The sequence below is a fragment of the Canis aureus genome, chromosome 11, assembly GCF_053574225.1.
Source record: "Canis aureus isolate CA01 chromosome 11, VMU_Caureus_v.1.0, whole genome shotgun sequence".
Lineage (NCBI taxonomy): Eukaryota > Metazoa > Chordata > Mammalia > Carnivora > Canidae > Canis > Canis aureus.
In genome coordinates this window covers 28,407,751-28,435,697 of record NC_135621.1, presented here as the reverse complement: position 1 = coordinate 28,435,697, position 27,947 = coordinate 28,407,751, and the positions used below count along the sequence as shown (strand labels likewise).

Genomic DNA, 27,947 nt, shown 5'->3' with positions numbered 1-27,947 from the left:
GCCGCGCACGCGCAGGGCCGGCGGCGCGCCGAGCGGGGGGCACCGCGCGGGTGCAGCCACGATGGAAGGGGGTGCGTACGGAGCGGGCAAGGCCGGGGGCGCCTTCGACCCCCACACCCTGGTCCGCCAGCCGCACACCATCCTGCGCGTCGTGTCTTGGGTAAGGACGGCGGTGGCCCGGCCGCGCGGGCGGTGGCGTGTGGCGCGCCCGGGCGGACCCCAGGCCAAGGTGCGGCAGCCTTGCGGACGGGGTGCGGGCGGCCGCCGCGCCCTCCTGCCGGGGCCGGGGCCGGGGCCGGGGCCGGGGCGGGGGCGGGGGCGGGGGCGGGCTCGGCGCCCGGGTTCGCGAGCGGCCCCCCATCGCGGTGACCTCCAGGCCGCGGCTCTGCAGCTGGCGGCTCGGGTTGCGCGGTGCCGCCGGGCGGGTCGGCGGCCGTGGGGACTGAGCCCGGGGTCCAGGTGGCCCTTGGGGGGGCGGGTGGATCGGGGCGTGGATCCTCACCGGGGCACGCCGCGCCCGCCGTGGACGCGCGAGGAGGAGACGGCCGGAAACCCGGTTTGGTGGCTTAGCCCGGAAGGTACGGAGCGATGCGGCGGGGGCCGGACACCTGGCTTCCACCCGGGAGCTGCGTGACCTTGGGCCGGGAACCACCCGAGAAACGTTCCTGCGGGAAGAAGAGTTACGTCCCGAGGTGGGGAGAGGCAGCTCCTCTCTCATGCCTCAGTTTCCCGATTTGTTGAGAGGTGGGAGGAGCTACCTTGGGCTCTGATATTTACCCCCAAGCCATGACCGCGCCCCCCCCCAAGTACACCTGGATGCTTGTGGGGGGAAGATAGGGGAGAGGTCCTCTACCCACAGGGAAGAGCAGAGAGGCCTGGTGGGGGTCAGAATTCCCCCAGCAGTACGGGGTCCCTGCTCAGAATTGGGGTTGTGGGGGAGGAAGCTGGGACAGGACTGCCAGCAGAGAGGGAGGGGTTCAGATGGTCTGGACAGCACCCAGGGGAAGAAGGCCTGCTGCGGGAGGGGGTGCCTGGGGCTCCCTCGGGTTTCCTAGCCATTACCCAGACACCCTCACTAGAGGGTCTGGGCTCTGCAGGCCTGGGGCCTGTTCCTGTGGGCCCACACCAGAAGGGTTTGGACTGGGGACACTGGGCAGGGTCACTGTCAGCAACCCCAAGGGGCTACACCTGAGGCCAGCTTAGCCTCAGGGTGCTCAAGGTCCCTCATTTCCTGGGTTTTCAGGGTAATATTAGGGTCTGATGGGTGGGACAGCTTGGGTGTTTATCTCTGGCCTCCCAGAGAGAATGGAAGCTAACTGTCCTTTGAAAACGTTAAAACCTCCTCCTGGTGCTACAAGAAGCATGGCCTCATGTAAACCCCTTTCTTCTCACGTACCCATCAGATGGGGAGCTCATTGAGGGGGGAAGCCCCAGTGGCACCACAGGGCCTGGCAGCGGGCTGCTACCCCAGGCACATCCATAAGGTTTTGTGGCACTGAATTCATTCACCTGTGCCAGTCTCCAGCTCCCCAGAGACCCCGACTGGCCCTTGGTAGAGCTGGAACTCTGGGGGGCACCTGTCTGGTTAGGTGGGCCAGCTCTGTGCTCTGCTTCCCTTTGCCAGCCCCTGGGCCACTGGCCCAGGAGGATGAAGCCACTGGCTTTGTGAGGAGGTGTGGGCAGTTTGCCTGCTTGGGTCGCTTCTGCCTGTGATGGCTTCATTTAGTAAAGCTTCAAGTCCACTGGGCCCCTAGGGAAGGCGGCATGACTCAGATCCAGCCGTTAGTGCTCAGGGATCCTATAGTCCCACTGGGAAGGGAGCCAGGTTCACCCCCCGCCCCCCCCCTGCCTCCCTCAGGCATGAGAGCCAGCCTAGGGGTCTCCCCAGGCCATGAGAACCAGCCTAGGGGTCTCCCTGCTGCAGGAATCAGAGAGGCATCGTGGAGGTGATAATCAAATTGGGCCTTGAAGCATGAGCAGGGTTTCTGCATGTGCATGTCAGGGTGTGGGGAGACATCCCAAGCAGAAGGAAGGAAACTAACTGCTGGAGTACCCACCATGTGCAGGGGTGCACACACGGTTACCTAGCTAGGTCCCCCACTGCATCCCTTGAAGAAGCAGGCTCAGAGGGTCCTGAGGTTACAAGCATGGAGGCGACAGACAGAGGGTTCGAACCCAAATCTTGGAGTCTCCAAAAAGCACATCGATTGCTCCCAATCCTGAAATCCAGGATTGGAAAGGATAAAGGTCATCCGGGCCAACCACCATCTAACACCCAAATCCCCCCACAGCCTTCTAGCTCTGCTGACTTTACCTTTGTGTGAGGAAAGCTTGATGAAGCTTTACTAAATCTGCTGATACAGGCTGATTGACACCTTCAAAACATAGTTTTTTTTTTTCTGGTCACAAAAGTAATGCGTGATGACTTTTGGAAAATATAAACATCACTTCTGATGGTCGCACAACAACATAAACGTACCGTGCTTATACCACCGTACAGCTAAAAATGACTAAAATGGTACATTTTATGTCATGATTTTTAACACAATAAAAACATTCAGGAAAAAGAAACCACGTGTGATCCCACCACTTAGGGAGGCGCAGTGCTTCCTTCGAGTCTTTTTCAAAAATATGTAGTGAGCTAACATGTTTTAACATGTTTTAACACGCTGATGAGCATGTGGAAGATGCACTTGATGACCCATCCTTTGCTCTGGTGCTCCCTGGGCACCCCACCTTGGGGTCAGGGAGGCATCAGGCTTCACCTTCAAGCTAACAAAGTCTGAGCTCCAGGGCTGGGGTGACCAGTTCATCCCGGTTTGCTGGAACTGTCTCAGCTTTAGCACCCAAAGTCCTGTGTCCTAAGAGCCCTTTCGTCTCATACAAACCTGGATGACTGGTCACTCTGTCCAGAACAACTCCTGTGTTTCTTTCTCCTGGAGTGGCCCTAGCCACACGCACACGTGGGCTTGTGATTTCATGGAATTTGTGAAAGACAGATCTCATTTCTAAAAGAGGGACCCCCATCCTGTAAAGCTTCGGGGCCTCTCCAAACCTGGATCGTCCCTGGAACCTGAGCCACCGGGGCAGAAGCAGGTCCCCCGGCACCTCCTCTTGGCTTCCTCTGCCCCTCTCTGCTCCTTCCCTGCCCACTGACCCCCAGACCTGGTAGGGTGGTTATTCACAGCAGGAATTGAGCGCTTTGGTTGGTTACGTGGGGAGGGAGCTGGCGAGCCCTCTGGCTCAACTGACTGGGACCTTTCCTGCCTGGAGCCAGGAGGGAATGGCCAAGTTGGGGCAGTGTCTGGGGTGAGCTCGGAGCTGCTGCCTCTGACCCGGGTGATGCTGGCTGGGGGCCAGGAGCAGGCTGCCTCTGGGCTTCCCCACGCCCCGGCTGTGACCACCCCTTGCCTTGGTTCCCCCGGCTCAGTGAGGAGGCTGAGCCTGGTCAGAGGCATGCCAGGACTGCAGCCCATCGGTGGGCACCTTTGTTCTGGAGCCACGAGGGTGCATGGAGCTCCGGCAGGGAGCTAACTGGTTTCATGTAAAGGACCACCTTGTCTGTGGACTTTGCACTCTTCTAGAGGGTCGTCAATCTGACCTGTGGCAAAGGAATATTGGCGCTGGTAGAGGAGAGGGTTGTTGCTGTTATAATGTTCAATTTGAGCAAAACAGAATGCTAAAATGTTTGAGTTTTTGGCGTTTTCAGGGGTGATTTCTGAAGGGCCTTGGCTGTAGCACCCCAGGATTCTGTGAGTAGGGTGGGTAAGGTAACAGAATGAGGCACAGGCTGGAGGTCTGTGGGGTCCACATTCAGTGTACTCCCCGTGGCTTACTGTCTAGGTCACTGTGGCCCCAAGGTGGGGGTGGGTGGGTCTCATCTTTATCAGCACCCTCAACCATCCCAGGGAACGCTGAGTGTAAAACCTGAGCTTGCTTTGGGAACAAAGCAGCTTCGAGATGAGACCCCTCGTCCCCTCTCCCATCCAGATCACTGTACTGTAGCCATCCTGCATCAAAAGTCCGGAGCTGTGGGCTGGGTGAAAGGGGTCCAGAGTGGAGAGAGAGCCTCTGGCCAGCGCCGGCATTCAGTCATTCATTCTGCAAATGCCAAGTCCGTGCCTGGTATCAGCCTGCATGTCCCATCAGAGACGCTCTTGGTCCGGTGACACACACTCTTTGGGAGGCTTGAGACACTACAAGAAGAAAATCCAGTAGAAATAGCTGCCTCTGCCAGGGGGGCATGGAGTCATGCCCTGAGTCACCTTCCAGGGGGAGGTGACTTCTGAGTTGGTTCTGATAAAGAAGTGGGGAGGGGCATTCCAGGTGGAGAGAACAGCATGTGCAAATATCTGGAGGCGTGAGGTCTGGTTGGGCTTTAGAAATGATGGTGAGCTCTTGGGGGTCCCTGGTGCGTGAGTGAGAGTGACATCACACTCTGTGAGTGTGCTCAAGAGTGTAAGGCAGGAGGTGGCTCACAAAAGGCCTTGGATGGCAGATGCACACACTGGACTTTATCTGAGGGCCATGGGCAGCCACGGTGACTGTCAGGTGGAGGTGTGGCTTGACAGGGTTCGGGGGTGGGGGGCAGGTGTCCTGGCAGGAAATGCGCGGCCTCATATAGCCTGTCCTCCCAGCATCTGGCATGGCCCGTCACTAACGTGGAGCCACGTCCGTGGAGGTAGATCACATGCTCCTTTGGCGTTTATCACTAACAGGCTTGGAATCTTCTTTATCTTTTCATCTGCCTGTGGCTGACCTTTGGCTGGTCCATCTCTCTCAGGTCTAGGACAGAGTCAGTGGCAAGGTCTTCAGGAGGCCCTGGCTGGTGGCTGAGGTCTTCAGGAGGAGTTGATTGATGGGATCCTGCCTTGGATCTTAGGCACTTCTTCATGCACAGTGCAGGAGTGTGGCAGCCTGGGGGAGCCTGGGGTTTGGTGTGGGGAGCAGGATCACCTGAGCAGGGCCTTGGATAATCCTGGCCTCTCCTCCTCTCATCTCTGACCTGCGATTAAAATGCTTAGATTTGGGGCTGACTGGAAGCTTTGCAAAGATGGAAGTTGAAAGGGCCTGCTGCACATCTGCTCCTCCCAGGTCTGTGTCATCCTGGTCGGGCGGATTTTGTTACCTCACTTTATTTTTTTTAAGATTTTTATCTGAGAGACAGAGAGACACAGAGGGAGAAGCAGGCTTCATGCAGGGAGCCCGACATGGGACTCGATCCCAGGTCTCCAGGATCAGGCCGTGGGCCGAAGGCAGCGCTAAACTGCTGAGCCACCCAGGCTGCCCTGTTACCTCACTGTAGGTGAGAAGCTGAGGCCCAGAGAGGTTAACTGGAGTAGCTGGGATCACAGCCTGCAGCTTCCCACTTCGGGTAGTCCCCAGCCACACGGGGGCAGTGCCCCGTGACCTGCTCCTACGGGGACCCCTGTGCCTGTCCACCTGTTTACGGGGAAGCCAGGAGGCAAGCCCCAGCCTGGGGAGAAAGAACAAAGGCTGGGGGTGGAGGGGCGGAGAGGAGGAAGAACCAGGAGGGAAGGAAGGGCAGATGGCAGAGCTGGCAAGGGAGCCACACTTGGCATCCAGACCAGGAGAGCCAGCTGTCCGGTAGGAGGAAAGGCAGGACAAGCCATTGGGAAGTGCCCACGGGCTGGACGCCTGAAGCCACATTCCGCAACCCCTCTGACCTGGATGGGTGGTATGACCTGAGCAAGGTGCCATGGGGTCCGGGCCTCACCTGTCAGACGGGAAAAGGATACTCAGATTGGGCTGGTGCTTCCCAACCTTTATCCTCAAAGAAATCCCACTCTCACTCCTAATGGACTCCAGGTTGAGGACTTTTGTACTGGTCAGTCTTTGGAAAAGTGATATAGTGAACCACACCCCCACAGTGCTTTCAGGGCCCCTGCAGCAGGGGGGCCTGGGCCCCAGGTCCATATATGGGAGCAGAGCGTCGGTTGGATCCTGGCACGGCGGCTCATACTCCTGTGTTTCTGAAGGACACTTCCTCTCCAGGATGGAATCATGCTCAGCCCTCCTAGCCAAGGAGTGAAGGGGACTGGGGGGAAAGGGTGGCTGTTTGGCTCCCACCGCCCTTGGCTGCCAGGCCCGAACTATTTAGAACACAGTCATCCAGAAACCCCAACAAGCCGGGGCTCTCAGCTCACGGTCCAGGGGGCAAAAAGATGTGGCCTGTGTCCCCAAGTCTTTAGCCCCACGCTGAACGCCCCTAATTGTAAATTGCTGTCACCCACCCCCCACAATCCTGCTCCCCTGCCAGCTTTCTTAAGGGGGCTCTTCTTTCTCTCATGCCTTCCCTCTGTTGAGCCTGGAGGTGGGACAGGGTCCTCTTGGCTCCCAAGGCTGCTTCCAGACCATTCAGCTCTGACTCTCGTGCCCACACTAGATCCCCTCATCTTGGGCCAGCCCCAGGTCACTCCCCAATTCCTTGAAGGCGCCTACACCTCAACATCACGCTCTCTACCACTGCCACTGCCTTCATTCCTGGTGATTGTAGCGCCCACTCTGTGATCCTGCTCCCACCCTGGCCTCGCCTCCTCCCGCAGTCCTCTCCTCCTGGCCTGAGCCCCTCTCGCCAGGTGTAGCCAGGTGTAGCCAGGTGCACAGGAGGCCCCAGGTGCAGGAGGCCCAGCCCACCTTTCCAGCAGCTACATGCGCTCAAGTGGCCACCTCACTGGCTCTCTCTCATTCTCGATCCCAACAGCCCTGGGCCTGGGACCCTTGGGCTGTGCCCTCGCCCCATCCTCCCTGTCCCCCTCCAGCTGGGCTCCCCCGCAGTCTCACCCACCCGCACCCCGCTCCAGCCTCCTGCGTGGGGCACTCACCCTCCCCTGGGCTCTCTCCCATTTGTGACCCTGCAGGCCTCACTGCGGCCACCAGCGCCCCCCTCCCCCTCCTCCAGCCGCTCTGGCTCTTGCCCTTAGGCTTCTGGATGCCCGACGCTCTCCTCACCCCTGGGGGCCTTTAGATGACCTGTCTGGTCACAGTCTCCAAGGATTCTCCCTCAGTTTCTCACCTGCACCCCGCTCAGGCTTCCTCTCCCTCCTCTCCACCATCTGTGACCTCCTCCTTGCCAAATCCACTGTCGCTTGTCATTACCAGCTCTCTGAGCCCGACCTGGCCGGCAGTGAGGGGTTTATCTGTCCTCCCCTCGGACCCAGCAGCCACAGGACACAGACACGCTGTCGTGTTCTGTTTGAGGCACCCACTGGGGTGTGCTGGGGGCCTGCCCTTTGCCGAGGCCTCGCCTCATGGTGGAGGGAAATGTGGTGGTGAAACCGGTAAAAAAAAAAAAAAAAAAAAAATACAGAAAGGAGCGCACGGCCAGAGTGAGGGGACACCCACTCAGGTCAGACCTGGGAGGTGACAGACAGTTGAGATAAGAAGAATGGGGCCAGCCAGGTGGAGAAGGGGGAGGAGGAGTTCCAGGCAGAAGGAGCGTCGTGGGAAAGGCCGAGAGGTGCGCCAGAGCAGAGAAGAGGTGGCCACCCCCGTGGGGTAAGCTCTGGGGGGGCAGAGTCTGCGTCCATTACGTCACTGTGTCCTAGTGCTAGGTGGTGCGCGGCATCCTGTCAGGGCTCCATATGTGGGGAAACGAGGTGGGAAACTGCACCGCTCTGCCTTCCTCTTTCCACCCACCGTCCCTATTTACGGTTTCCCACCCAGCCTTCAAGGCCCAACTCAGGTATCACCTCCTCCTTGAAGCCTTTCAGGATTCCACTCCCACCCCTCACCTCCACCCTCCCCCCAGGCTTGCTGTCTCCTCCCTGCTTCCTTTGTGCCCCTTGTGAGCTGCCGAAAAGACTCTCAAAGCAGAAGGCATTTCCCTCTTTGTGTCTTTTCTTTTTCTCGAGAAACTGAGGCAGGGCCTGGGACCAGATTATCCGCCGGAAGACATTCCGCCAAGGGAAAGAAATACTGTCAGGCAGAGACCGCATAGAGCCTTGGTTTCCCCATCTGCAAAATGGGGAGAGCAATGCGTGCCTCATGGGGCCGTTGGGGCATAAGCGGAGTCCTGCCCAGGAAGGGCCCAGATGGCGCGTGGTCAGTGTTCACGGTGCTTCTCCACGGGTGGCACTGCCCCCCCCACCTCAGAAAGTTCAGAGGTGACAGGGCCTGGGTGAGGAAGGATGTGGCCGTGGCAGGTTGTGGGAGGGGCCACACGGGTACTCCTGCCACCGAGCAGCAGCCCAGGCCCAGGCCCGTCAAGCAGCTCTGCTCTGGGTCTTGGTCTCCCCCTGCCCCCTGCACTTCCACAGCCACAGGACAGTGGAGCCAGGGCCAGTGGGGACAGAGGGGAGCCCTCGGATCAGCAGCGAGTCAGTACCTCGGGGCCAACGGTCCGCTTGCTCAGGCCCCTGCCCAGCAGAGCCCCCTCCCCACCCCCGCGGCCGAGCCCTGAAGGATGGCTTGCAGGGAGATTACGGCCTAATCCCCTGCAGGTCACATCCGAGGCTTCAGAACAGGGTGCCCGGGAGGGGAGGAGAGGAGAGGAGGGACCCCGGGAGTGCCCCCGCCTGACCCCACCTCAGCCCTGCGGCTCCACAGGAGGCTCTTCAGGAAACAGAGTGGCTGCCCGGTGCCTGTCATGTGCCCCTGCGTTGGCTCCAGCCATTTTCCTCACATGACCCTACGTAACGCAGGGCCCCAGTCCCCTGAAGGGGGGGGCCTTGGCAGCCTGACTCATCCCTCAAAAGCACAGCTACTTCTTTCCTCGCAGCCTTTCCCTGGGGCCCAGGAGGCAGGATCGAGGACTTTGGTAGGGACACTAGCGGGGAGGCAGGTTCAGCTCCAGGTGAGGGAGAGGACCCAGCAGCGCCCCCTTCTTAGAGAGTGAGCTCCGCATGGTCAGAGGTGTGCAAGCCGAGGCCCGCCGAGGCCCAACCTGCGGATGTTGAGGAGGGAATACTCCTTTCTCCTGATTCCCATGCTGTCTGTGCCTCTGCCCACCTCAGGTTTGCTCTTTGCTCCCCTTGAGCCTTTCCTGACCCTCCCTCTAGGTCCAAGGATGGAGATGTTCACCCAAAAATGAACCAGTAAAGTAGGGACACCTGCGTGTAATGGTGTTCTCAAGAAAACAAGGCGGAGTATTGGAGAATATTGTGGGTCTGGAAGTCAGGTCCGGGGGGCTTCTCTGAGTAGTTGTCTTGCCCTGAGATTTGGATGTTGAGAAGGAACCAGCAGGAGCCAACCTGGGAGATCTGGGGACCTCTGGGTATTCCAGGTAGGGGGAACAGCCAAGTGCAAAGGCCCTGAGGCAGGAATGAGCTTGGGAGAGAGCTAAAGGAGAGTGGTGAAAAAGGAGTCTGAGGGGGATCCCTGGGTGGCGCAGTGGTTTGGCGCCTGCCTTTGGCCCAGGGTGCGATCCGGGAGACCCTGGATCGAATCCCACGTCGGGCTCCCGGTGCATGGAGCCTGCTTCTCCCTCTGCCTGTGTCTCTGCCTCTCTCTCTCTCTCTCTCTCTCTCTCTGTGTGTGTGACTATCATAAATAAATAAATAAATAAATAAAAGGAGTTTGAGGAAGGCAGGAGCCCTGGGGTTGCAGTGAGGCGGGGGATTCACCGTGGGGGGTGGGGGGGGGACAGACCAGGGGAGTGACATGTTTAAAGGGATCTCTCCAGCTGCTGTAAAGGGGATGGTGCGGGGGTGGCAGTGGACATAAAGAGACTGGGTAGCTGTTGTCATCACGACAAGAGGCAGTAGTGGCCTGAGCCAGTGTGGGGAACATGGGGTAATTTGAGTTATTTGGGGGCAGGATGAAGCCAGAGGCCCAGCGCCATATTGGATGGCATTTAGAGGATAAGCCCAGTTTGGACTTCGAGCTCCTGAGTGGGAGCCAGTGTGTGGATGGATGAGGGGCGCTGGAGGTCACTGGGGCTGGAGAGGTCTGATGTGAGACCAGCAGCCCACATAGGGGGACCTCAGAGCCCTCCAGGGGGCTGGACTTTACCTCAGCCTTGGGAGGGACTGGTAGGAGTTGGGATGGCTGAGCACCCGCTGGCTGCCACGGGAGGAGGCAAGGAGGCCCGAGAGGAGGCTGTCCTGGGTCAGGCAGTGTCGCAGCCTGGAGGTGGGCAGCAGCCGAGACCATGGAGTACAGGGCTACTGAGCAGGTCAGCTGGCTGCCTGCAGGGTGCGGCAGGGCCTGGGGGCTCCTCCAGCTGCCCAGTGGGAACATGTCCCGGTAGGGGTGAGATGGACAGTGCAAGGAACTGGCAAGACCCAAGGGCTCCCCTCTCTACAGTTTAGCTGGGGGGAACCCAGCATGTGCCTAATGATGTTTAGAGCCAGCCTCTGGGGAGCACCCAGCAAACAGCAGTGAGCTCTGGCCCTCATGCCGGCTGGCACAGCTCCCCATGGAGCCGGGTCAGCCTGATGCCCAGCAGGGGCGCAGACACAGCCTGCCAGCTCTGGGAGCGCATGTGGAGTCCGGTGGGCCCAGCCTCTCCTGAGTGGTGGGGCAGTGGCATGGCAGGTGTCTGTCCTGGGACTTAGCTTGTCCTGGAGTTTGGGATGTGGAATTCACTCCTGGGGAGGCAGCTGAAGGTAGGGATTCTGGAATAGGTCTGGAGGGGGGTAGGCCTGGGCTAGAGCCTGGCACCCTGCTTACCTGCTATGTGCCAGCCTGTATGGGCCGGCTGGAGTCCAGGGCTGTCTGAGCCTCAGCTTCCTTCTCTGTGAAATGGGCTAAGTGAGCCTGACTTGTGGGGATGCTCTTAGATTTATTTTTTCCTTAGAGGTTTTTTTTTTTTTAATTTTTTTTTTTTATTCTTGAAAGACACAGAGAGAGGCAGAGACATAGGCAGAAGGAGAAGCAGGCTCCCCACTGGGAGCCCGATGCGGGACTTGATCCCAGGACCCCGAGATCACACCCTGAGCCACAGGCAGATGCTCAACCACTGAACCACCCAGGTGCCCCTCCTTAAAGGTTTTAAAGATACTTTATTTTTATTGGAGGGGGAAAGGGGCAGAGGGAGAACAAGAGAGAATCTTAAATAGCCTCCACTCCCAGCATGGAGCCTGACACAGGGCTCGATCCCAAGACTGTGAGATCATGACCTGAGCTGAAGTCAAGAGTCAGCCACTTAACCGACTGAGCCGCCCAGGCGCCCTTCCTTAGAGGTTTTGGTGAGGATTAGGTGACATGATTTTTGTCAGGCACTCCCAGTCGATGCAGATCCCCTGCAGAGGCTGTGGGTTAGCTCAGGGTCCCCTGGAGGAGACAGACCCAGAAGTGAGTCCCAAGCAGGAGTGTGTGCAGGATCGGGGTGGAGGAGAGTTTTGAAGGGTGAGAAGGAGTTCCATCCTATTTGAAAGATGAAAAATGTAGGGAAGGGCGTCCTGCGAGGTGGGAACAGCAGGTGCAGAATTATCAAACGGCCTGCGACTGTGCAAGTCCTGGCCACCTGGGATGGCCAAGCCAGGTCGGGGAGGGGGAGAGGTGAGGCCAGGGTGGGGTCTGGCACTTCTGGGGTCTCTGTTTCTGTCTGTCTGAATCCAGTACCCCCAAGATCCTGAGATCCTGAGGCACCCCTGATTTGTTTTTTTGAGTTTGACATAGCTCTGTTCCAACGGCCATCTGGAATCCATTTTTAAAAAGACCCAGGATTGGATTATAAAGGCAGCAAAAAAACAGCCTTGGCCCGTTTACATTTGTGCCTTAAAAAAATTCTTTTTTTCTAGCATTTTCTTTAGTTCCAAGAAAAGAGGTTGTTTTTCCTGGGCCTTCCCAAGACCAGCGGCCTCTCCGGGACCCCGCCCCCCGCCCTTAGGCTACCCTGTCCTGTGTCTAGGGCGCTGGTTCTGCCGCCACTGACCTGTGTCCCATCCCTCTGGCAGATCCCCTAGGCCCAAGGAGTTGGGCCACAGCCGCATAATCTCCTTCTGCGGAGGCTCCAAGTGCTCCCTGCTGCAGATGCAGCCTTAGCGAGTCCCCCTGGAGGCTGCCTGACTGGGAGCACTGAGAGCCCTGGAAGCACTGGCTCAGGGCCCAGAGAGACTTGGGTCTGAGTCTGCAGCCACCCTGACCACCTGCGGCCCTGGGCAGGCCCCCAGACATTGAGCCTCATGGAGTTAGGGGTTTGCATTTTGGTCACCCCACAGATCCTGAGAGAGCCCCCCGCCCTCCCACTGTGGATAGGGCTCCAGGGAACAGAAACTGGAGGCCCATCCCTGCTCGGGGCGCTCCTTCCCACATGGGTGGAGGGACAGCAGCTAAATGGCCAAGTTAAGCTGGGCCTTCAGGAGCCTGGAGGGAGTCAGGGGACCACAGGGACCAGTTGTGTGTCCTTGGCAACGCTTCTCCTTGTGTAGACTCTCAGGCCCGGGCCAGGTGAGGCTCCCCTGCCCTGGCCCAGCCCTGCAGCCTGCAGGGAATGTGGCAGGTGCTCCTCTGTCCCGGCCCCCGGCCCCACTTTGCCCTTCCTCATCTTCCACGGCAGACCCGTCAGTAGATGCTGGTGGCTTTACCTTCCACACAAATTCAGTATCCACCCTGTCCCACGGCCACGGCCACCACTGCCCATGCCAGCTCATCCCCTCCTCACTCCCTTGGGCGCCGCTTAGCCCCCAGGGGGTCTCCCGGCTTTCACCCTGGCCCTACACACTTTTCTCCATCATACCCAAACCTAAGTCCTATCAAGTCACCCACCTGCTCTTAGGCCCAAAGTGGCTCCTGAACTCACCCTGCCCCTGGAGGCCTTGGGGGTCAGGCCCTGCGGACCTGGGTGACAGCTGCCTCCACCTCCACAGAACATAACCTCTGCAGGTAGAAACCAGGTTCAGAGAGGGAATGGTGCCAGGGGTGGGGGGGGTGCAAGGGAGGCCTGGGCGTGGGGTGGGGGAGCACTGACTGGTGGGCAGTTGGAGGGAGGTGAGGCCAGGAGAGGCAGGGGGGCCGTACACCCAGGGCCTTGACGTCCAGCCCTGGAAGCTCGGACTGTGTCTGTGGCCCACTGTGGTCTACCTGGCCTTGCCCACCCCGCCACCCCCCCACATACTCTCCCTCCCTCCCCGGTCATGCACCTCTCCAACCCCACTCCTTGGTCACCGGCTCCAGCCGGGCTCTTCCTCCCACCTTCAGCCTTGGCCTTTTCTGTTCTGCCCAAAACACGCTTCCCCTCATCTTGGCAAGGCTGGCTGCTTCTCATCTGTGCTCAAAAACTGCTGCTTCGCCTCCCTTCCCTGACCACTGCCTCCTCCCTCCCTGCATCACCACTGCTGGTGCTTCATTATCTGTTCTGCTTGTTCAGTGTCAGGCTGGCGTTTGGGGACGCTGACTCCCTGATGCATGCAGGCCCACACACGTGTGACCTCATCCATTCCTCACAGCACGCCAGTGGTTTAGGTGCTCTGGTTGCCGTGCCTTATGGATGAGGGGACTGAGAAGGCGAGTCACTTGCCCAAGGTGACTGACCCGCGAGGAGTGCCTGACCACAGAGTGCCCTGTGTGCCCGAACCATGGGATGGGGAGGAGAACCAGAGCTGGCACGGAGCATCCTCTCTCTGTGCTGACCTTGGCACACACCTGCCCCTCCGATTCCTTGGAGGATGTTGCGATCTTGTTCCTCACCCTCCTGGGGACACACTATCTCCAGCACGAGCCTCCTGGCCTCTCCAGGGACTCCCTGCTTCTCTCTCTCCCAAGAGGGCCATGTCTTAATGGTTCCTCCTCTGCTGTCCCCAAAGCCCTGACTTCCGCCCGCCTGCTTCCTCCCCTCCCACCTCCTCTGGACTGCAGAGGGGTCCATGCTTGTTCCCACCCTGATGGAGCAAATCTGTCAGAAAGTGCTGCTCAGAGGGTCTCCCTGGTGCTCTTCCTTCTTTCCTGAGGCCTCCTGAGAAAGGAGTTAACCCTTGTGCTGCTCAGGGTACTTGCTTGTGGTTCTTCCAGTGGCCCTGCAGGGAAGGTTAATTTTTGCAGAGGACCAATCTGAGGCTCAGAGAGGTTGTCACTTGCATGAGGCCTCACAGCATAAGCAGCAGGCCTAGGATTTGACTCCAGCAACCCTGTGTGACTCCTCCAGTGTCTGGAATGCCCTCTGATCAAGAGGCTTTTCCATTCTGCTGGATTGGGGATGTCCGGTGACACCTGGAGCTGGTTCTCAGATTTCTGACCTAGCAGGTTCCTGGTAGGAACCTTGGACTTCTGTTGGTGCACAGGTCCAAGGGGCTGCGTGAGTGGCAGTCTGGGAGTTGTGCTGTGCACAGGTCGGGCAACTGGGCATCAGAGCCTGCCTTCCTTTCCTGGTGTCCAGCATCTGCCTTGCTCGTCCAGATTGTCAGGAGCCCAGGAATCCCGTAGACAATAGCTGTGAAGTCAGGGTCCCTCAGGTGGCTGGAAAGACTACCCTCCCTTCAGGGCCCATGTTCTAAGGCTGAGCGTCAGCAGGTCAGGTGGGAAAGAGCACAGGCCCAAGAGCAGGCAGCTGGGGTTCAAGTTCAGCCTGTACAGCTGACAACAGTGCCACCTACTGTTTCCGAGAATCGGTTTTCCTACAGCCAGCAACTCCCAGCTGCACGACTTGCCCTCCGCACTTGCTGGGGTGACTGTGAGGACACAGAGCCTGTGACGGAGCCACGCTGAGAGCGAGCATGCCTGCATGGGGCTGGACTGTGGCTGTGCGTACACACTCAGGTCTGGATTGGCAGAAGTGTGGCTCGGGCCACCGTGGCCCACCTGCATGCTCGTGATTGAACTAGGACACAGCCCCACAATCTTAACCTTTTTTTTTTAATCGCAGAAAAATTCACGCATTTGAGAGTGCACAGCTCAGTGGCATTTGTGTTGTGCAACTATCCCCTGTCTAGTTTCAGAACTTTTCATCACCCAATAAAAGACACCCCATGCTCATTAAGTAATCACTCCCCATTCTCCCCTCCTGCAGCCCTGGAAACCTCTGGTCTGCTTTTTGTCTCTGTTTTGCCGATTAAGGTCACAGTACTTAAAAGAAGTCATGTCACATCTACCTTGTGTGTTTGACTCCTTTCGCCTCTTTTTTTTCACCTGTTTTAAGGTTCATCCAGTTGTAGCATGCATGTGTTTTGTTGTTTGTTTGTTTTTTAATGACTGAAAACTATTCTATTATGTGGATATACCACAACTTGTTTCTCCATTCATCTATCAATGAACATTTGGGTTAGAATTCTTCTTTGGAGGGTTACATTGAAAGCCGAGAGACCCACGGGGGGCTAAGCGGCACCCAGGGGAACGAGGAGGGGCTGGGTTGGCGCGGGCAGTGGTGGCCGTGAGACAGCGTGGGTGCTGAATTTTTGTTAGACTTCTTCTTAACATACAGTGTCGTGAACCAGTGGTCTCCAAACTTTTGGTCATGCTCTACTTTAGGAAAAAACATTTGAATCAACCCTTGTGTTAAATGTAGACGTTTTTGTTTTATATACGTCACTACTATACCAGCAGCTCCAGTATGTTACAAAACCCACATGAAATATAGACATCTGAAAAGAAAAAAGAAATAAAGACATCTTGGGAGGATGAGATTCAAAAAATAATAATGCTTCTCATATTTTTTCCCCACACCTGCCACAGAGTTACTGCCTATCGTGAACATTAGCTGAGGATGAAAATGGGCCTGAAATGGTAGTTTCTTACTTTAGCAAAATTGGAAAATACAAAGAAGTGAAAACAGACCATAAAAATCCCCAGGACACACCCAAGGCTCCACTTGTTGAGTCTGGGCCTCGTCACCCTCAGTTTCAGGGGAGGCAAAAGGTAGGAGGAGAAAGCATGAACTTTTTTTTTTTTTAAGATTTTATTTGTTTAGGGGCACCTGGGTGGCGCATCTGGTTAAACATTTGCCTTTGGGTCAGGTCATGATCCTGGGGTCCTGGGATTTGGCCCCATGTCAGGCTCCCCGTTCAGTGGGGAGTCTGCTTCTCCCTCTGCCCCTCCACCCTGCTTGTGCACTCTCTCTCTCTCTCTCTTATGATCAGCACACACAGCAGGGGGAGGTGTAGAGGGAAAGAGACAAGTAGACTCCCCACTGAGAAGGGAGCCCAACATGGAGCTCGATCCCAGGACCTTGAGATCATGAACTGAGCCAAAGTCAGAGGCTTAACCGACTGAGCTACCTAGGCACCCAAAACCTGAAATTTAGGATCTGTGCCCTGGACTCCAAAAACTTACCAGTTTTTATGACTCTAGTAACATTAATCAATACTTGCACCTTAACTGTCTTATCTGCCAAATGTCGATGATACTGATGGATTAGTTAACTGTTGCTGTATATTGAAACATCCCAAAATGAAGTGGCTTAAAACAACAGACACTTGCCATTTCCTAGTTTCTGATGTCAGCACCTGCTCAGTCACTGCCACAGGGTCCCTCATGAGTTACAGGGTGCTGTCAGCCAGAGCTGTGGTCTTATCTGAAGGCTGAGCATGGATCCGTTTTCAACTTCACTTATGTGGTGCTGGCAGGACTCAATCCCTTATGGGCTGAGGGGCTCCATTCCCTGCTGACTATTGGCTGGAGGCCTCCCTCAGTTCCATGCCATGTTCCATGCCTCTCCATAGGGCGGCTCAAAACATGGCCACTTCCTCCATTAGAGTGAGCAACCAGGGAGTGGCAAGATAGGGTAAGCAAGGTGGAAGCCAAAGTATTTGTAATCTCCTCACAGAGATGTTATCCATCACTTGTTTGCAATATTCTGTTGGTTAGGAGTGAATCACAAGGCCCAGCTCACACTCAAGGGGAAGGAGGTTGCACAAGGGTGTGAGTACCGGGTGGTGAAGTCTGGGAGCCGGAGCCATCTTGGCTGGCTGCCTACCCAGCTGCAATAGACCTGTCACAGAGGGTTGTTGAGTTAACTGAGGTCCCACCTGCACCGCAGTGGGATAGTGCACGTCGCTTTGTAATTGGCAGGATTGTGACTGGTGTTACTTTTTTAAAAAATTAGTGTATTTATTTGAGATAGAACGAGAATGAGTGGTGGGAGGGGCAGAGGGAGAAAACTCCATGCATACTCTCTGCTGAGCACAGAGCTGGCCACAGGGCTTAATCCCAGGACCCAGAGATCATGACCCAAGCCAAAATCAAGAGTCCGAGGCTTAACCAACTGAGACACCCAGGCGCCCTTACTTTTTTTTTTTTTTAAGATTTATTTATTTATTTATTTATTTATTTATTTATTTATTTAGAGAATGCACATGCATGAGAGTGTGCGTGCGTGCACGTGAGATTACATGAGCAAGGGAAGGGGCAGAGGAAGAAAATCTGAAGCAGACTCTAGGCTGAGCCCCCGGGAGCCCAGTGTGAGGCTCAGTCTCCCAACCCTGAGCTCATGACCAGAACTGAAATCAAGAGTCAGATGCCCAACCAACCCAGGCATCCCTAGTGATACTTGTTCATTTATCACACCTTCCATTTGCAGGGCCTGGGCAACAGGGAAGAGTTGGACCCAGGGACAGGATCTGGGGCTCCACAGAGGGGTGGGGAGCACAAGCTGGGGCTGGGCAGGTCCATCTCCCAGAAGGGCATGACACCACTCAGGAGGCCAGGTCCAGTCCCGGAGGAATTTTGGTGTCAGGGTGCAGGAAGACCTCTCAGGAGCTGGGTGGGGGAGCAGTAGGGCCGGACCTGTGGTCAGAGGGTCCTTAGTGCCCAAGGCTGAGGAAGGAGGTGATCGTCCCCTCCTGTGCTGTGCCACCCTAAGCGAGTCGCCTGCCTTCTCTGAGCCTTCCCGCTGAAATGCATGCTTAACTGCAGCCCTGTGGCCATGTGGGGTGAAGAGGGCTCACTGGGGCAAGGGTCGGGGCAGGCAGCAGGCTGCCCAACCGTATACCCTTCTCCAAGCCCAGCGCTGGCTCGAGGCCCGCCTGGACCTCACGCCCGGCCTGGCCTGTCCCCACCCTGACAGGTGTTCTCCATCGTGGTGTTCGGCTCCATCGTGAACGAGGGCTACCTCAACAGCAACTCGGGAGGCGAGACGTTCTGCATCTACAACCGCAACCCCAGCGCCTGCAGCTACGGTGTGACCGTGGGTGTGCTCGCCTTCCTCACCTGCCTGCTCTACCTGGCCCTGGACGTGTACTTCCCGCAGATCAGCAGCGTCAAGGACCGCAAGAAGGCCGTCCTGTCTGACATTGGGGTCTCAGGTGAGTCCCCCGCCCCAGTGGGCGCCCCCTGGCTCCGCAGAGCCTGCCGCGGGCCGTCCTCCCACCTGCCTTCTCCTGCTTTCCAGATGAGGAGGCGCAGGTGGGTGAGGGGACCAGCAGGGGTCACGTGGCTGGCAGCAGGGAGTGGGGGGAGCGGGGGTGGGCCCGAGTCCCTGGAACAGCCCTCGGCTCCCCAGCAGGGAGTGGACAAGGCTTCCTGCCCTTCAGAGGCCTCTCTGGGCCACCTCAGGGGAACCATGCGACAAGTGACGCAGGGCTGCTGGCCTTGCGCTGTCCAGGCCCAGGGAGGGTGGGGACCTGACATGACCTGCTGCCCCTGTCCTCCGGAAACAGCCTTTGGCAGAGATGACCCGACCTCTTTCCCTGCGAGTTCTGAGAGTCTGATCACTGGGTGCTTTGGTTGAGGGGCAGGGAGGTCTCGGGTCTCACGTCTCTGGCTGAGACCCCACACACACCCCCAGTACCGGGCCTGAGACTCTCAGGATGAGCCTGGCTGACTGTAAGCAGTGAGGCCAGTCCCTGAGACTGGAAAGCTAGAATGACACGAATGGTTCTCAAAGTGTATTCCACGGAGCCGCTGGGTTCCCCAGCAGTGCCCATGTGGGAGATGTTGGGCCCTAGACACCCCAGCCCTTTGGCACACACGTTATCTGAGCAGCTCTGGGGAGACTCTGGGTGCCCACAGAAGATCTCATTGCCACGAACCTCCCCCTGCTAAACTCCCCAGGCCTCGGCTCTAGAGGTCCCTCCGTAACCTCGGGCTTTGGGCTTTGGGAGGCTGCAGGCACAGAAGGCAGTGCTCAGACCGCCCCCCCACCCCCGCCCCCGCAGCCTCCTTCTACCCACTTCTCTGGGAGGCTGCAGTGGGTGGGTGGGCTGGGGCCTCAGATCTGTGCTCCTCCCAGAATGCTGCAGGGTGGTCTGCGGTCCCCAGGCAGGGATTCAGCTGGGAAATCTGTGTTTGGCTGAGATGACAGAAATGCCCGCCCAAGCTGACTGACTTTTTTTCTCTGTTTCTCCTGCCTTCCCTCCCCTTACCGCCTCTGGCTCTCCCCGGGGCTGCTCCTGGCCTTGCTGTCTGCACGGCCGACCCCTTTCTGTGCCGTCTCTCCCACTCTGCGTCTGACCCACCTTCCCTCTGCTCCCCTCTCTGCCACATCCCTGCCCTTGCCTCTCCCTTTGGGGTTTGGGGAGCATGGGAGACGTGCTCCCGAACCTCTCCCTGTTCCTCCCCACTCACCCTCTCTCACACCTGGCCCCTTCTGCCTGGCCCCGGTGGACACCCCAGCCTTCTGGGCCTTCCTCTGGTTTGTGGGCTTCTGCTTCCTGGCCAACCAGTGGCAGGTGTCCAAGCCCAAGGACAACCCGATGAATGAAGGGACAGATGCGGCCCGAGCCGCCATCACCTTCTCCTTCTTCTCCATCTTCACATGGGTGAGTACACGGCCCACCCCACCATACACCCGCACTCGCCCACCCCAGCCAGGGTCCCGAGCTGGTGGCCTGGTAGCTGAGCTGGGGACTCCATTCTGCTTCCTGGGGCCCATACGGCCCCCTGTTTCTCTCCTCGACACTCACATGAGCTGCTTCCTGAGGAAGGAGGCTCTTGCCAGTGCCAGCAAGGACAGTCACCTAGGGCCAGTAGACCCGCACTTTGGCACAGAGCACCCCTCCAGTGATCACAAACGTCCCTCCCAACCACTCTGGCAGTTGGATCGTGGGCGTTTACTATAACCTGTTACAGACACAAGCAGGGACCCAGACGGGAAGATATGGCTTTGCAGTTCCGAGGCTGGGAAGGAGCCCAGGCCTAGGCGTCAGGAAACCTGGGCCACATCGTGGGGTGGCCTCCATCTTCCCATCTGTAAAATCAGGAGATTGAATTTGGGGAGGGAGGGTGTCACAAACCCAGATGCCCACGGGGCAGGTGGGCAGCATATGAGGAATGATGAGTGGACCAGGTGGCAGGTACCTACCCCAACAAAGGGCACCCTCGACCCCTGTTCCAAAGCAGAAATGGGGATCCACACAGGCCAGGTCTCCTGTTTTCCAGAGAAGCCAGAAGTCTGAATTTCTGTGTGAAATCTGATCTTTATGTATCAGTAATTTATTCAAGTTAAAAAAAAAAAATACTGTGTGGGTCAAAGAATGTCTCTGGGCCCAACTGGCCAGATGGCACCTCTTCCCCTCTGCAGGCTCCGGACCAGGCTGGGCCCCTTCCCCACTGGTTCCAGGCCGCCTTGATGTATTCTCTTATCATCTCCCTCCTGCAGATATCTGGGGTCACCTTGGCTCCAGGCTCCCATCCCAAGGCTTCTCCCCCCACTGCGCAGCCCCTTCCTTGCTGGCCTTCCGGCAGTCCTGGGTACCACCTGTAGCGAGGAGCCCCTGGGGCCCATCCTGCAAAGCGAGCTACAGCCAGCCCTCCCTGTCCCCCTGCCCTCCAGGGCTTGCCCTGCAGTGACTTCATGCTCTTTTTTGTTTGTTTGTTAAAGATTTTATTTATTTATTCATGAGAGAGAGACAGAGAGAGGCAGAGACACAGGCAGAGGGAGAAGCAGGCTCCTTGCAGGGAGCTCCATGTGGGACTCTATCCCAGGTCTCCAGGATCACGCCCCGGGCTGAAGATGGTGCTAAACCACTGAACCACCCGGGCTGCCCAACTTCCTGCTTTTTGTGAGGGCCCCTGAAAATCCATTTTCTCTTGGGCCCCCCTACCCCATGCAATATTAGGAGCTAGAATCTGGAAAGCACCTGTGGTTCAGGCCCCAGCTCACCAGCTGTGGTCACATCAGCAACCCCCCACCCCCCCACCCCCCGTGTCCTCAAGGCTGGGCTGGGGGAATCCAGTGACCCCAGGGCATCTCAGACCAGGTGAGATGGTCCCCTTGTGTGGGGACCACCCAGCCCACCCAGCCCTGCAGGGACAGGTTTGGAGGTGTGAGCCCTGAGGTGGGGGTGGGTTCACACAGGAAGAGTGGGTGATTGGACATCAGGACTTCCAGGGGCAGGTCCCAAAGCCCGCCTGACAGGAGCCCACTGGCCACTGAAGCCAGCCTCCCCTCTGGCACATCTGCCTCTCCCCAGCCCTTCCCCACTGGCCTCACCCCTGCTCTCTCCTGGCAGAGCCTGACCGCAGCCCTGGCCGTACGGAGATTCAAGGACCTTACCTTCCAGGAGGAGTACAGCACACTGTTTCCCGCCTCGGCACAGCCATAGGCCTGCCCGGCTTCCACAGGCAGGGCCGCCCTGTATCATGCCCAGTGGCAGAGTGTGGGGGCGGCCTGCTGCCTGGAGCAGCCAGGATCAGGGCGTGCAGCGCAGGGGAAGGCTGGCCTGCGAAGCCAGTTCTGAGTCGCCACTTACTCATCTCTTGCCTCCTTTATGTTTCACCTGTCCATTCATTCAGTAAACATTTATTGAGCTGTTTTGTGCCTAGTGATGAATCAGACGGGGTCCTTGGCCCTAGGAGCCCACAGGCCAGAGAGGGGAAGACCAACAAAATTTCCCCCCAAACAGACTGCCGGGGGCTATTGGAGGGTTGGAGGTGGCTCATCTCTGGGCTGCCAGGGTGCTGACTGCAGACACAGTGTGAGTCCCTTGCTGCAGCGTGAAGGTTGACCTTACGGTCCCCATGGAGGCTGGCTGCTAAGGGAGGCCTGGCCGAGGACGTCAGAGGCTTCCTCACCTGGCTCTGCTCTCATATGCTGTGTGACCCTAGGCAAACCCCACATCCCTGAGCACAGTCCACTACCTGATGGACCAACCTCTCAGGGCTATTGCGTGGATGAAACAAAGGCTGGCACAGGGCTTGGCACAGAGATGCTCAATAAATGTAGTTCTTTCATGCATTCATTTATTCCCAGGAGTCAGACACACTCCCATAATCCCTACTCGGGGGGCAATTCTCATACGGTGAGTCTTTGTTCTTCCAAAAGACTCTGGCCTCCCAACTCTACACAGCCTCCAGCTGCCTGGGCAGGAAGCTCCTATTCCTCCACTCTCTGCAGGAGTCGAGGCGGTATGAGAGCAACAGGCCCCCAGGGCGACCTACAAAGAGAGTGAGCTTCCTAACACTAGAGGCATACCAGTGCAGACGGCTTGCTGCATGGGGGAGTATGTCCTGCTCTGAAGAAGCGACGCCAGGCGGACCACCAGGTCCCTGGGCTCTGAGCAGAACTCCCAGCCTCCCCTTTGCACCCCTGTCCAGCAGGGTCCCCTGCCCCCCAGCCCCTACCAGGTTCTTGTGGCCCTTGCACTGACTAGCCAAGGGAAGCCTGATTTCCTCAGCTGGATCCCTTTACGCCTGGTCTGCCTTTCTCGGGCTCCTGCACTGCTTTACACGGCCGCCATTCAGGAAGGGCTGCCTGAGCTCAGAGCTTTTACCAACGACACAAATCAAAAGCCAGTGCCTAGTCACTGGGCTTCTGGAACTTTCTAGAATTAAAATGCCAAGCCCACTTCTCCTGCCTCTCACCAGATGGCCTTTTTGGGTTCCTCGTTGGTTTATTGCCTTCTCAGGGGTCTGATGAAAGGGAAGGAGATGAGGAGGGCTGTGGCCTGGAAAGAGGCAGGACCTCTGTGTTCAGGTCTGGGTTCTGGCACTAAGTCTGCCGTGAGGCCTCCCTTAACTGAGCCTCAGTCCTCCCGTCCCAAGAGTGGGTATGTGGAGCATTAGCATCTTTCCATCTCGGATTACCCGCTGAAAAGATCTTTGGAGAAGGCTTTCAATGTAAACCTAAAAACTATGCTTTAAAATCTATTCCCTAGCTTGGTGTGGTCATCATCATCCATAATAACAATGTAGTAGCTGTTCCTCAAAAAGAATTTCTCACCTACGTACATACGCTGTAGACCAGTCTTTCCCCTACAGGTCAGATAAGGTTGGCAAATGCTGCTTGCCATAGTTTTCCCTTGGGGATCCCAGCATACATGAATCAAGGCTCTGACAAGTCCTATGGTCTTAAAACTTATTTTACTCCCAAACTTGTTTGACCAAGTGTTTCAGTTAGAATTAAGTTCAGCAGCGAATGAAATTGTAAGTAGCAGTGGTGTAAATGAAGCCCAGGTGTGAGAAGACAGCCCAGGACTGGCCGAGTGGCTCCAGAAGTCTTTACAGTGACCCGGGCCTCTTCTGTCCCTACAGTTCGGCTCATGGACTTCGTGGTCCCTGGTGGCAGCTAGAGCTCTAGCTGCCACATCTGCGTTCCAGGCGTCAGGCCAAAGGGTAGGACGAAGGACTGGGGGCGATTTGTTGGCCAGAACTTAGTTACGTGGTTACACCCAGCTGCGAGAGAGGCCGGCTTTGAGGAGATACCAACTGTTCTCTGTCCCACCAAAAATTTTTTTTCCCCGTGCCGCATAACAGCCCTGAGAACACAGTTTGAGGAGGATGTGGTGGCCTTTGGGCTACACTCCACAGCGAAGAACTTTTGGTGATGCATAGTGACCGCTGGGGATGGGGGACATGGGGCAGGTGACTTCTGAAGGTCCTTCTGGCTGGATGGACAGGGTGGCTCCAGGTGTGTGGAGGGCTGGCTGCAGGACAGACTGGCCCTGGGTCCCGCTGGGTTTCATCTTCGGTGCTTCGAGGATATTTAACCGCTATTGCCTGTGTCCTGTGAACTAACTGCCACTAACCCGCTCTTCTTGTCTCTCCTCTAACCATCCCCTCCCGTCTGTCCTTGTCTCCGCCGGCCCCCATCCCCAGGCGGGCCAGGCTGTGCTGGCTTTCCAGCGGTACCAGATTGGCGCCGACTCGGCCCTCTTCTCCCAGGACTACATGGACCCCAGCCAGGACTCCAGCATGCCTTACGCCCCCTACGTGGAGCCCAGCGCCGGGCCAGACCCTGCTGGCATGGGCGGTACCTACCAGCAGCCGGCCAACGCCTTTGACACCGAGCCCCAGGGCTACCAGTCGCAGGGCTACTGAGCTGCAGTGACCACTTACCCCTCGCCTGTCCCTGTCCCAGTCCCAGCCACCCCCCGCCAGCCCCCCCTTTCCCCCTGCCCACACCCAGACCCTGCTCCCTCCCAGGCTGCCCTGCCCAGTTCTTCAGCAGCCTCTGGGTTGTTCCACTGGGGTCAAGGGCAGCTCAGTACGGGGTGGGGCAGTAAGGTGTTGGGGGTGCATCTACATGTGTGTGCAAGTCTGTCCAGCAGGGGCTGGGGGTGTTTGTATTCATCGATTGTGTCATGGAGCATTCATCGAGTGCCTACTGTGTGTCAGGTATGTGCTTGACACCAGTGGTGAGAGACAGATGGTCCCAGGATGGGGAAGGCGAGGTACAGAGGAGCCCCACTGGTACCAGAGGTGGGAACTGGTGTGAAAGATAGACCGGGACGATGCTGGGAAGGTTTGGCTCCAGGGTAGGTGTGAACAGGTACAGGTACACATGAGTGCTGGGGTTGTCTCCATTTTATGGTTGAGGACACCAAGGCCCAGAGAGGTCAAGGCCCCTTGCCCAGGGTCACTCAGGCAGCCAGTAATAGAGTTGGGGCCAAGACTGACTGCAGAGCACCTGCTGGCCCCTGTCCTCCCTGCCCTCCCCATCCCGAGCCCAGGGCTCCACTGTCAGTGCTTCTGTCACTCTGGGAGGGCTTGGGGACCTCAGCCCATGAGATACCCTGATTCTGCTGCAAGCCAGGGGCCTGTTCTGCTCAGCTGCTCCCCATGGTGGGACAGCCCTGCCTCCAGGCCCCCTCCCCACATCCCCTCAGCCTCTCCCTCAACCCCTCCAGGGTGGGAGGCCAAAGGGGCTTGCCTCACTCGCTCGTCTCCCCATGTCTTGCTCCGGGCTGTGCGTGCCCCACCGGGAGCTCAGCACCCTCTTTCTGGCCTCCCAAAGGACTGACCATCGTCCTTGCCCAGGGCTGGGTGGACGGGGAGGCCCAGAACAGAGAGCGACAAAGTGACAGAGCTGGGCTCACTGCCTGGGTTTCTTGGCTCCAGCCACCCAGCAGGTGGCCCAATTCCCTGCCCTGTTCTTGTGACCTCCCAGGAAACAGAACTGATCCGGGACACTGTGTCATCTTCCCCCCAGTCAGGGGTAGCCAGGGGGCTCAGGGGCTGGAACAGCCAAGGACGCAGAGGGGCCTTCCACCGGCCTTCCAAGAGGCCTGATGAGCAGAGAGGGCAGGGGCTCTGGAGCCAGCAAGGCCAGCCTTCAACCCGCTGCCATGAGACAGACTGCTCCCAGGATGAACGCTGAGAGCCCCTGGCTCGTGGTAGGCTGCAGTGGAGACAATAGCAGGTGTCTCCAAAGGCACAAGGACGGTTGGGGGCAGGGAGGGACTCTTGCTCAGGTGGGCTCTTTCCTGAGCCTCAAGGGATGGGGAGACCTTAGAGAGGTGTGGGGAGACACGGGGCCCCGCGTCCACTGTCCAGCCCCAGGGGGTCGCGGCTTGGCACCGTGCTGGATGTTCCCACCACCAGCGCCCCGTGCCCCGCTCCTGAGAACCCTCCGAGGCAAGGGATACTCACTTGCCTGTTGACTCAGCAGCTATCCTGTGCCAGGGACTCTGGAGACATGCTCGCTGGCCATCCGGAGATGAGCCCCATGCCAGCCACTGTACCCAGGGTCCACCAGAGGGCAGAGGATGAGGCGCCCCTGGGAGAGGCCAGGAGGATGGGTAGCAGTCAGCACAGCAGTGAGGGAAGGAGAAAGAATTTCCTAGGTAGAGAAGTAGCATCCCTCCCCTTAACAGAAGGGGAAACTGAGGCTCAGGAAGTGAGTGTTAAGGAGCTAGCAGTGGAGCATGGATCTGAATTTATGCCTGTTCCAGGCCTCCCGAGGGGCAGCCGCAGCAGGAGAGAACCCCAGACAGCTGAGCAACAGCTGGTTGTTGTTGACTTCAGTTTTCCACATCTGGGGAAGGGGCTCTGTGGTGTCTGGTGCCCCCCGCACCCCCCCCCCCCCCGGTGGCCCAGGTGGAGATGGGATGGAACCTGTACCAGACCAGGTTTTGGAAGCAGGGAAGAGTGTGGGCAGTTGTGGGTGTGCTGCTGGCAAAATGAGTTCTGTGCCCACACAGGACGCTGAGAGCAGTCCTTCCCCTCACCCACTCCCCACCAGATACCTCCCCTGCTGATGATCACCAGGAGACCCCAGGGTGCTGCCCATCGGTTCTCCCTGGGAATGGACCAGCTGCTCGTGAAACTGAGCTGGGGGGCAGGGTACCACTTACGCTTCCCCCAACCCCTGGGTGTTTCTTATAGACTCTCCCTGCCACCCGAGACCCGGAGACTTTATAGGACCCCTGCCAGGAGTGAGGGGCACAGAATCTTCTCACTTTGCGTTACTCACTCGACCTGGGGTACAGCCCAGACATGATCCCACCATCAGGCAGGGTGTTGGCAGGGGCCAGCCAGTGATGGAGTGAGAAATGGAGAGTGTGAGATGTGGGAGGGCGGGATTCGGCTGAGACCCAGGGCTCCTGACGCCCCTTCCGGGAGGCCAGTAGGGATGTCCTGCTTCCACTGGCTGAGGACAGCCCCCCAGGGGCCCCAGACTTAGAGCCTGTGCTCACGGGCCAGTGGTGTCCTCTTTTCTCTACCTGCTGCCTCCCTCTGCCTCTCCCATGCTTCCAAGGCTTTTTTTGGAGAATCCCCCCCTCCCCCATGGCCTGACCTTGCCGAGTTTGGGCTCCCTCCTTCCACCAAGCACAAGCGAGGGCCCAGGAAAACTGGGTTCCACACAAGTTCAGACGGCAAGGACCCTTAGAGATGGTAGAGTCGGCCGGGAAGACAGTCGCTTGTCCACAGTCGTGCACCAAGTTAGAGGTTGGGGATCTAGGTCTCCTGCCTCTGAGTTAACACTCATCCTACACAGTCACAGGCTGTCTGCCTGGATGTGACCTCTGGTACCTGGCGGTGTGACAATCGATGACTAATTCCCCAGGGACTGGCATCCGCTCCCCTACTCCAACCTTCCCTGGTGGTTTTTGATCTTCAAAGACTTGGGGGTCCCAGGCTTCCCCATGTAACCAAGAGCCCCCACTTGTTAGCCCTGGAGGGCCCCCCAACCTTGGCCCAACACCCCTTTGATTCTCTAAGGAGCAGGAAGGGGAAGCACCCCTCCCAAGAGTTTGTGGGAGGAGGGGCTGATCCGGCCATCTCCCAGAGCTGAACCCTTGGTGTGACTCTCCCCATCCCCTGGTGCCCACAGCCCTTGTCTGGGTGTCCCCACCCTCCCGCAGCGTAACTGCCTGTGTATAGTATAAATATATATATTTTCTATATATAAGATGTATAATATAAGGCTCCATAATTCTATCTATGTGTGTGTGCGTGCGTGCAGTGAATGGCGGTCCCCATCCTGGGCCCCTACTCTGGACTCCCTCACCACCTGGTTAAGTCTCAAGAGTGAATCCAGTGGCCCCGCGGCACCCTCCTTTATGACATCTGTCCATTTGTGGTGAACCAAGTGAAGGTGGTGACTTCTGGTGACATAGTAATAAAGTGAAGACAAACCCACCAGGTGATTGCGGAGTGTTGCAATGTTTTTGTTCATGCGTGTGGCCTGGGGTGGCCCATTCCCTCTCTCCCCTGATCTGTCACATGCTTTATTTGTTCATTATTGTTCAATACAAGTAAAATCACTACAGTTGAAGCCACTGGGATCCCCCCCCCCACCTTTAAGTGTGTGCACACAGGCATACAGATGTACACACATACCCTGTCACCATTCACTATCCCAGTCCTTCTCTCAATCCCCAGAGGCACCCAAGCCACCATCCAGACGTATGCATATGTTTGCAGGACACTTTTTTTTTTTTAAGATTTTTTTT

General features: G+C 57.6%; 1 protein-coding gene across 5 annotated transcripts; it reads left to right on the top strand.

Moving 5' to 3' along the window:
• SYNGR1 (synaptogyrin 1) lies at nt 1-27,633 on the top strand. Of its 5 annotated transcripts, XM_077914470.1 has the most exons (5): nt 20-160; nt 15,571-15,753; nt 17,900-18,137; nt 19,447-19,592; nt 23,869-27,633. In XM_077914470.1, exons 2-5 carry the CDS (start codon nt 15,619-15,621, stop codon nt 24,088-24,090), a joined length of 741 nt encoding a protein of 246 aa, XP_077770596.1. In that variant the 5' UTR covers nt 20-160; nt 15,571-15,618; the 3' UTR covers nt 24,091-27,633. The 5 variants fall into 5 exon arrangements, with proteins under 5 accessions (XP_077770595.1, XP_077770597.1, XP_077770600.1 ...); XM_077914469.1 differs by lacking the exon at nt 15,571-15,753 and having other exon boundaries at nt 1-229; XM_077914471.1 differs by lacking the exon at nt 15,571-15,753 and having other exon boundaries at nt 3-160.
• The last annotated feature ends 314 nt before the right edge of the window (nt 27,634-27,947 follow it).

Bases quoted from the DNA above. Each gene is read 5' to 3' on its own strand.
- SYNGR1 (XM_077914469.1), top strand. From the start codon at position 62: ATGGAAGGGGGTGCGTACGGAGCGGGCAAGGCCGGGGGCGCCTTCGAC. The intron at 18,138-19,446 runs GTGAGTCCCCCG...TGGACACCCCAG, and splicing joins GTCTGACATTGGGGTCTCAG to CCTTCTGGGCCTTCCTCTGG. The intron at 19,593-23,868 runs GTGAGTACACGG...CCCCATCCCCAG, and splicing joins TCTTCTCCATCTTCACATGG to GCGGGCCAGGCTGTGCTGGC.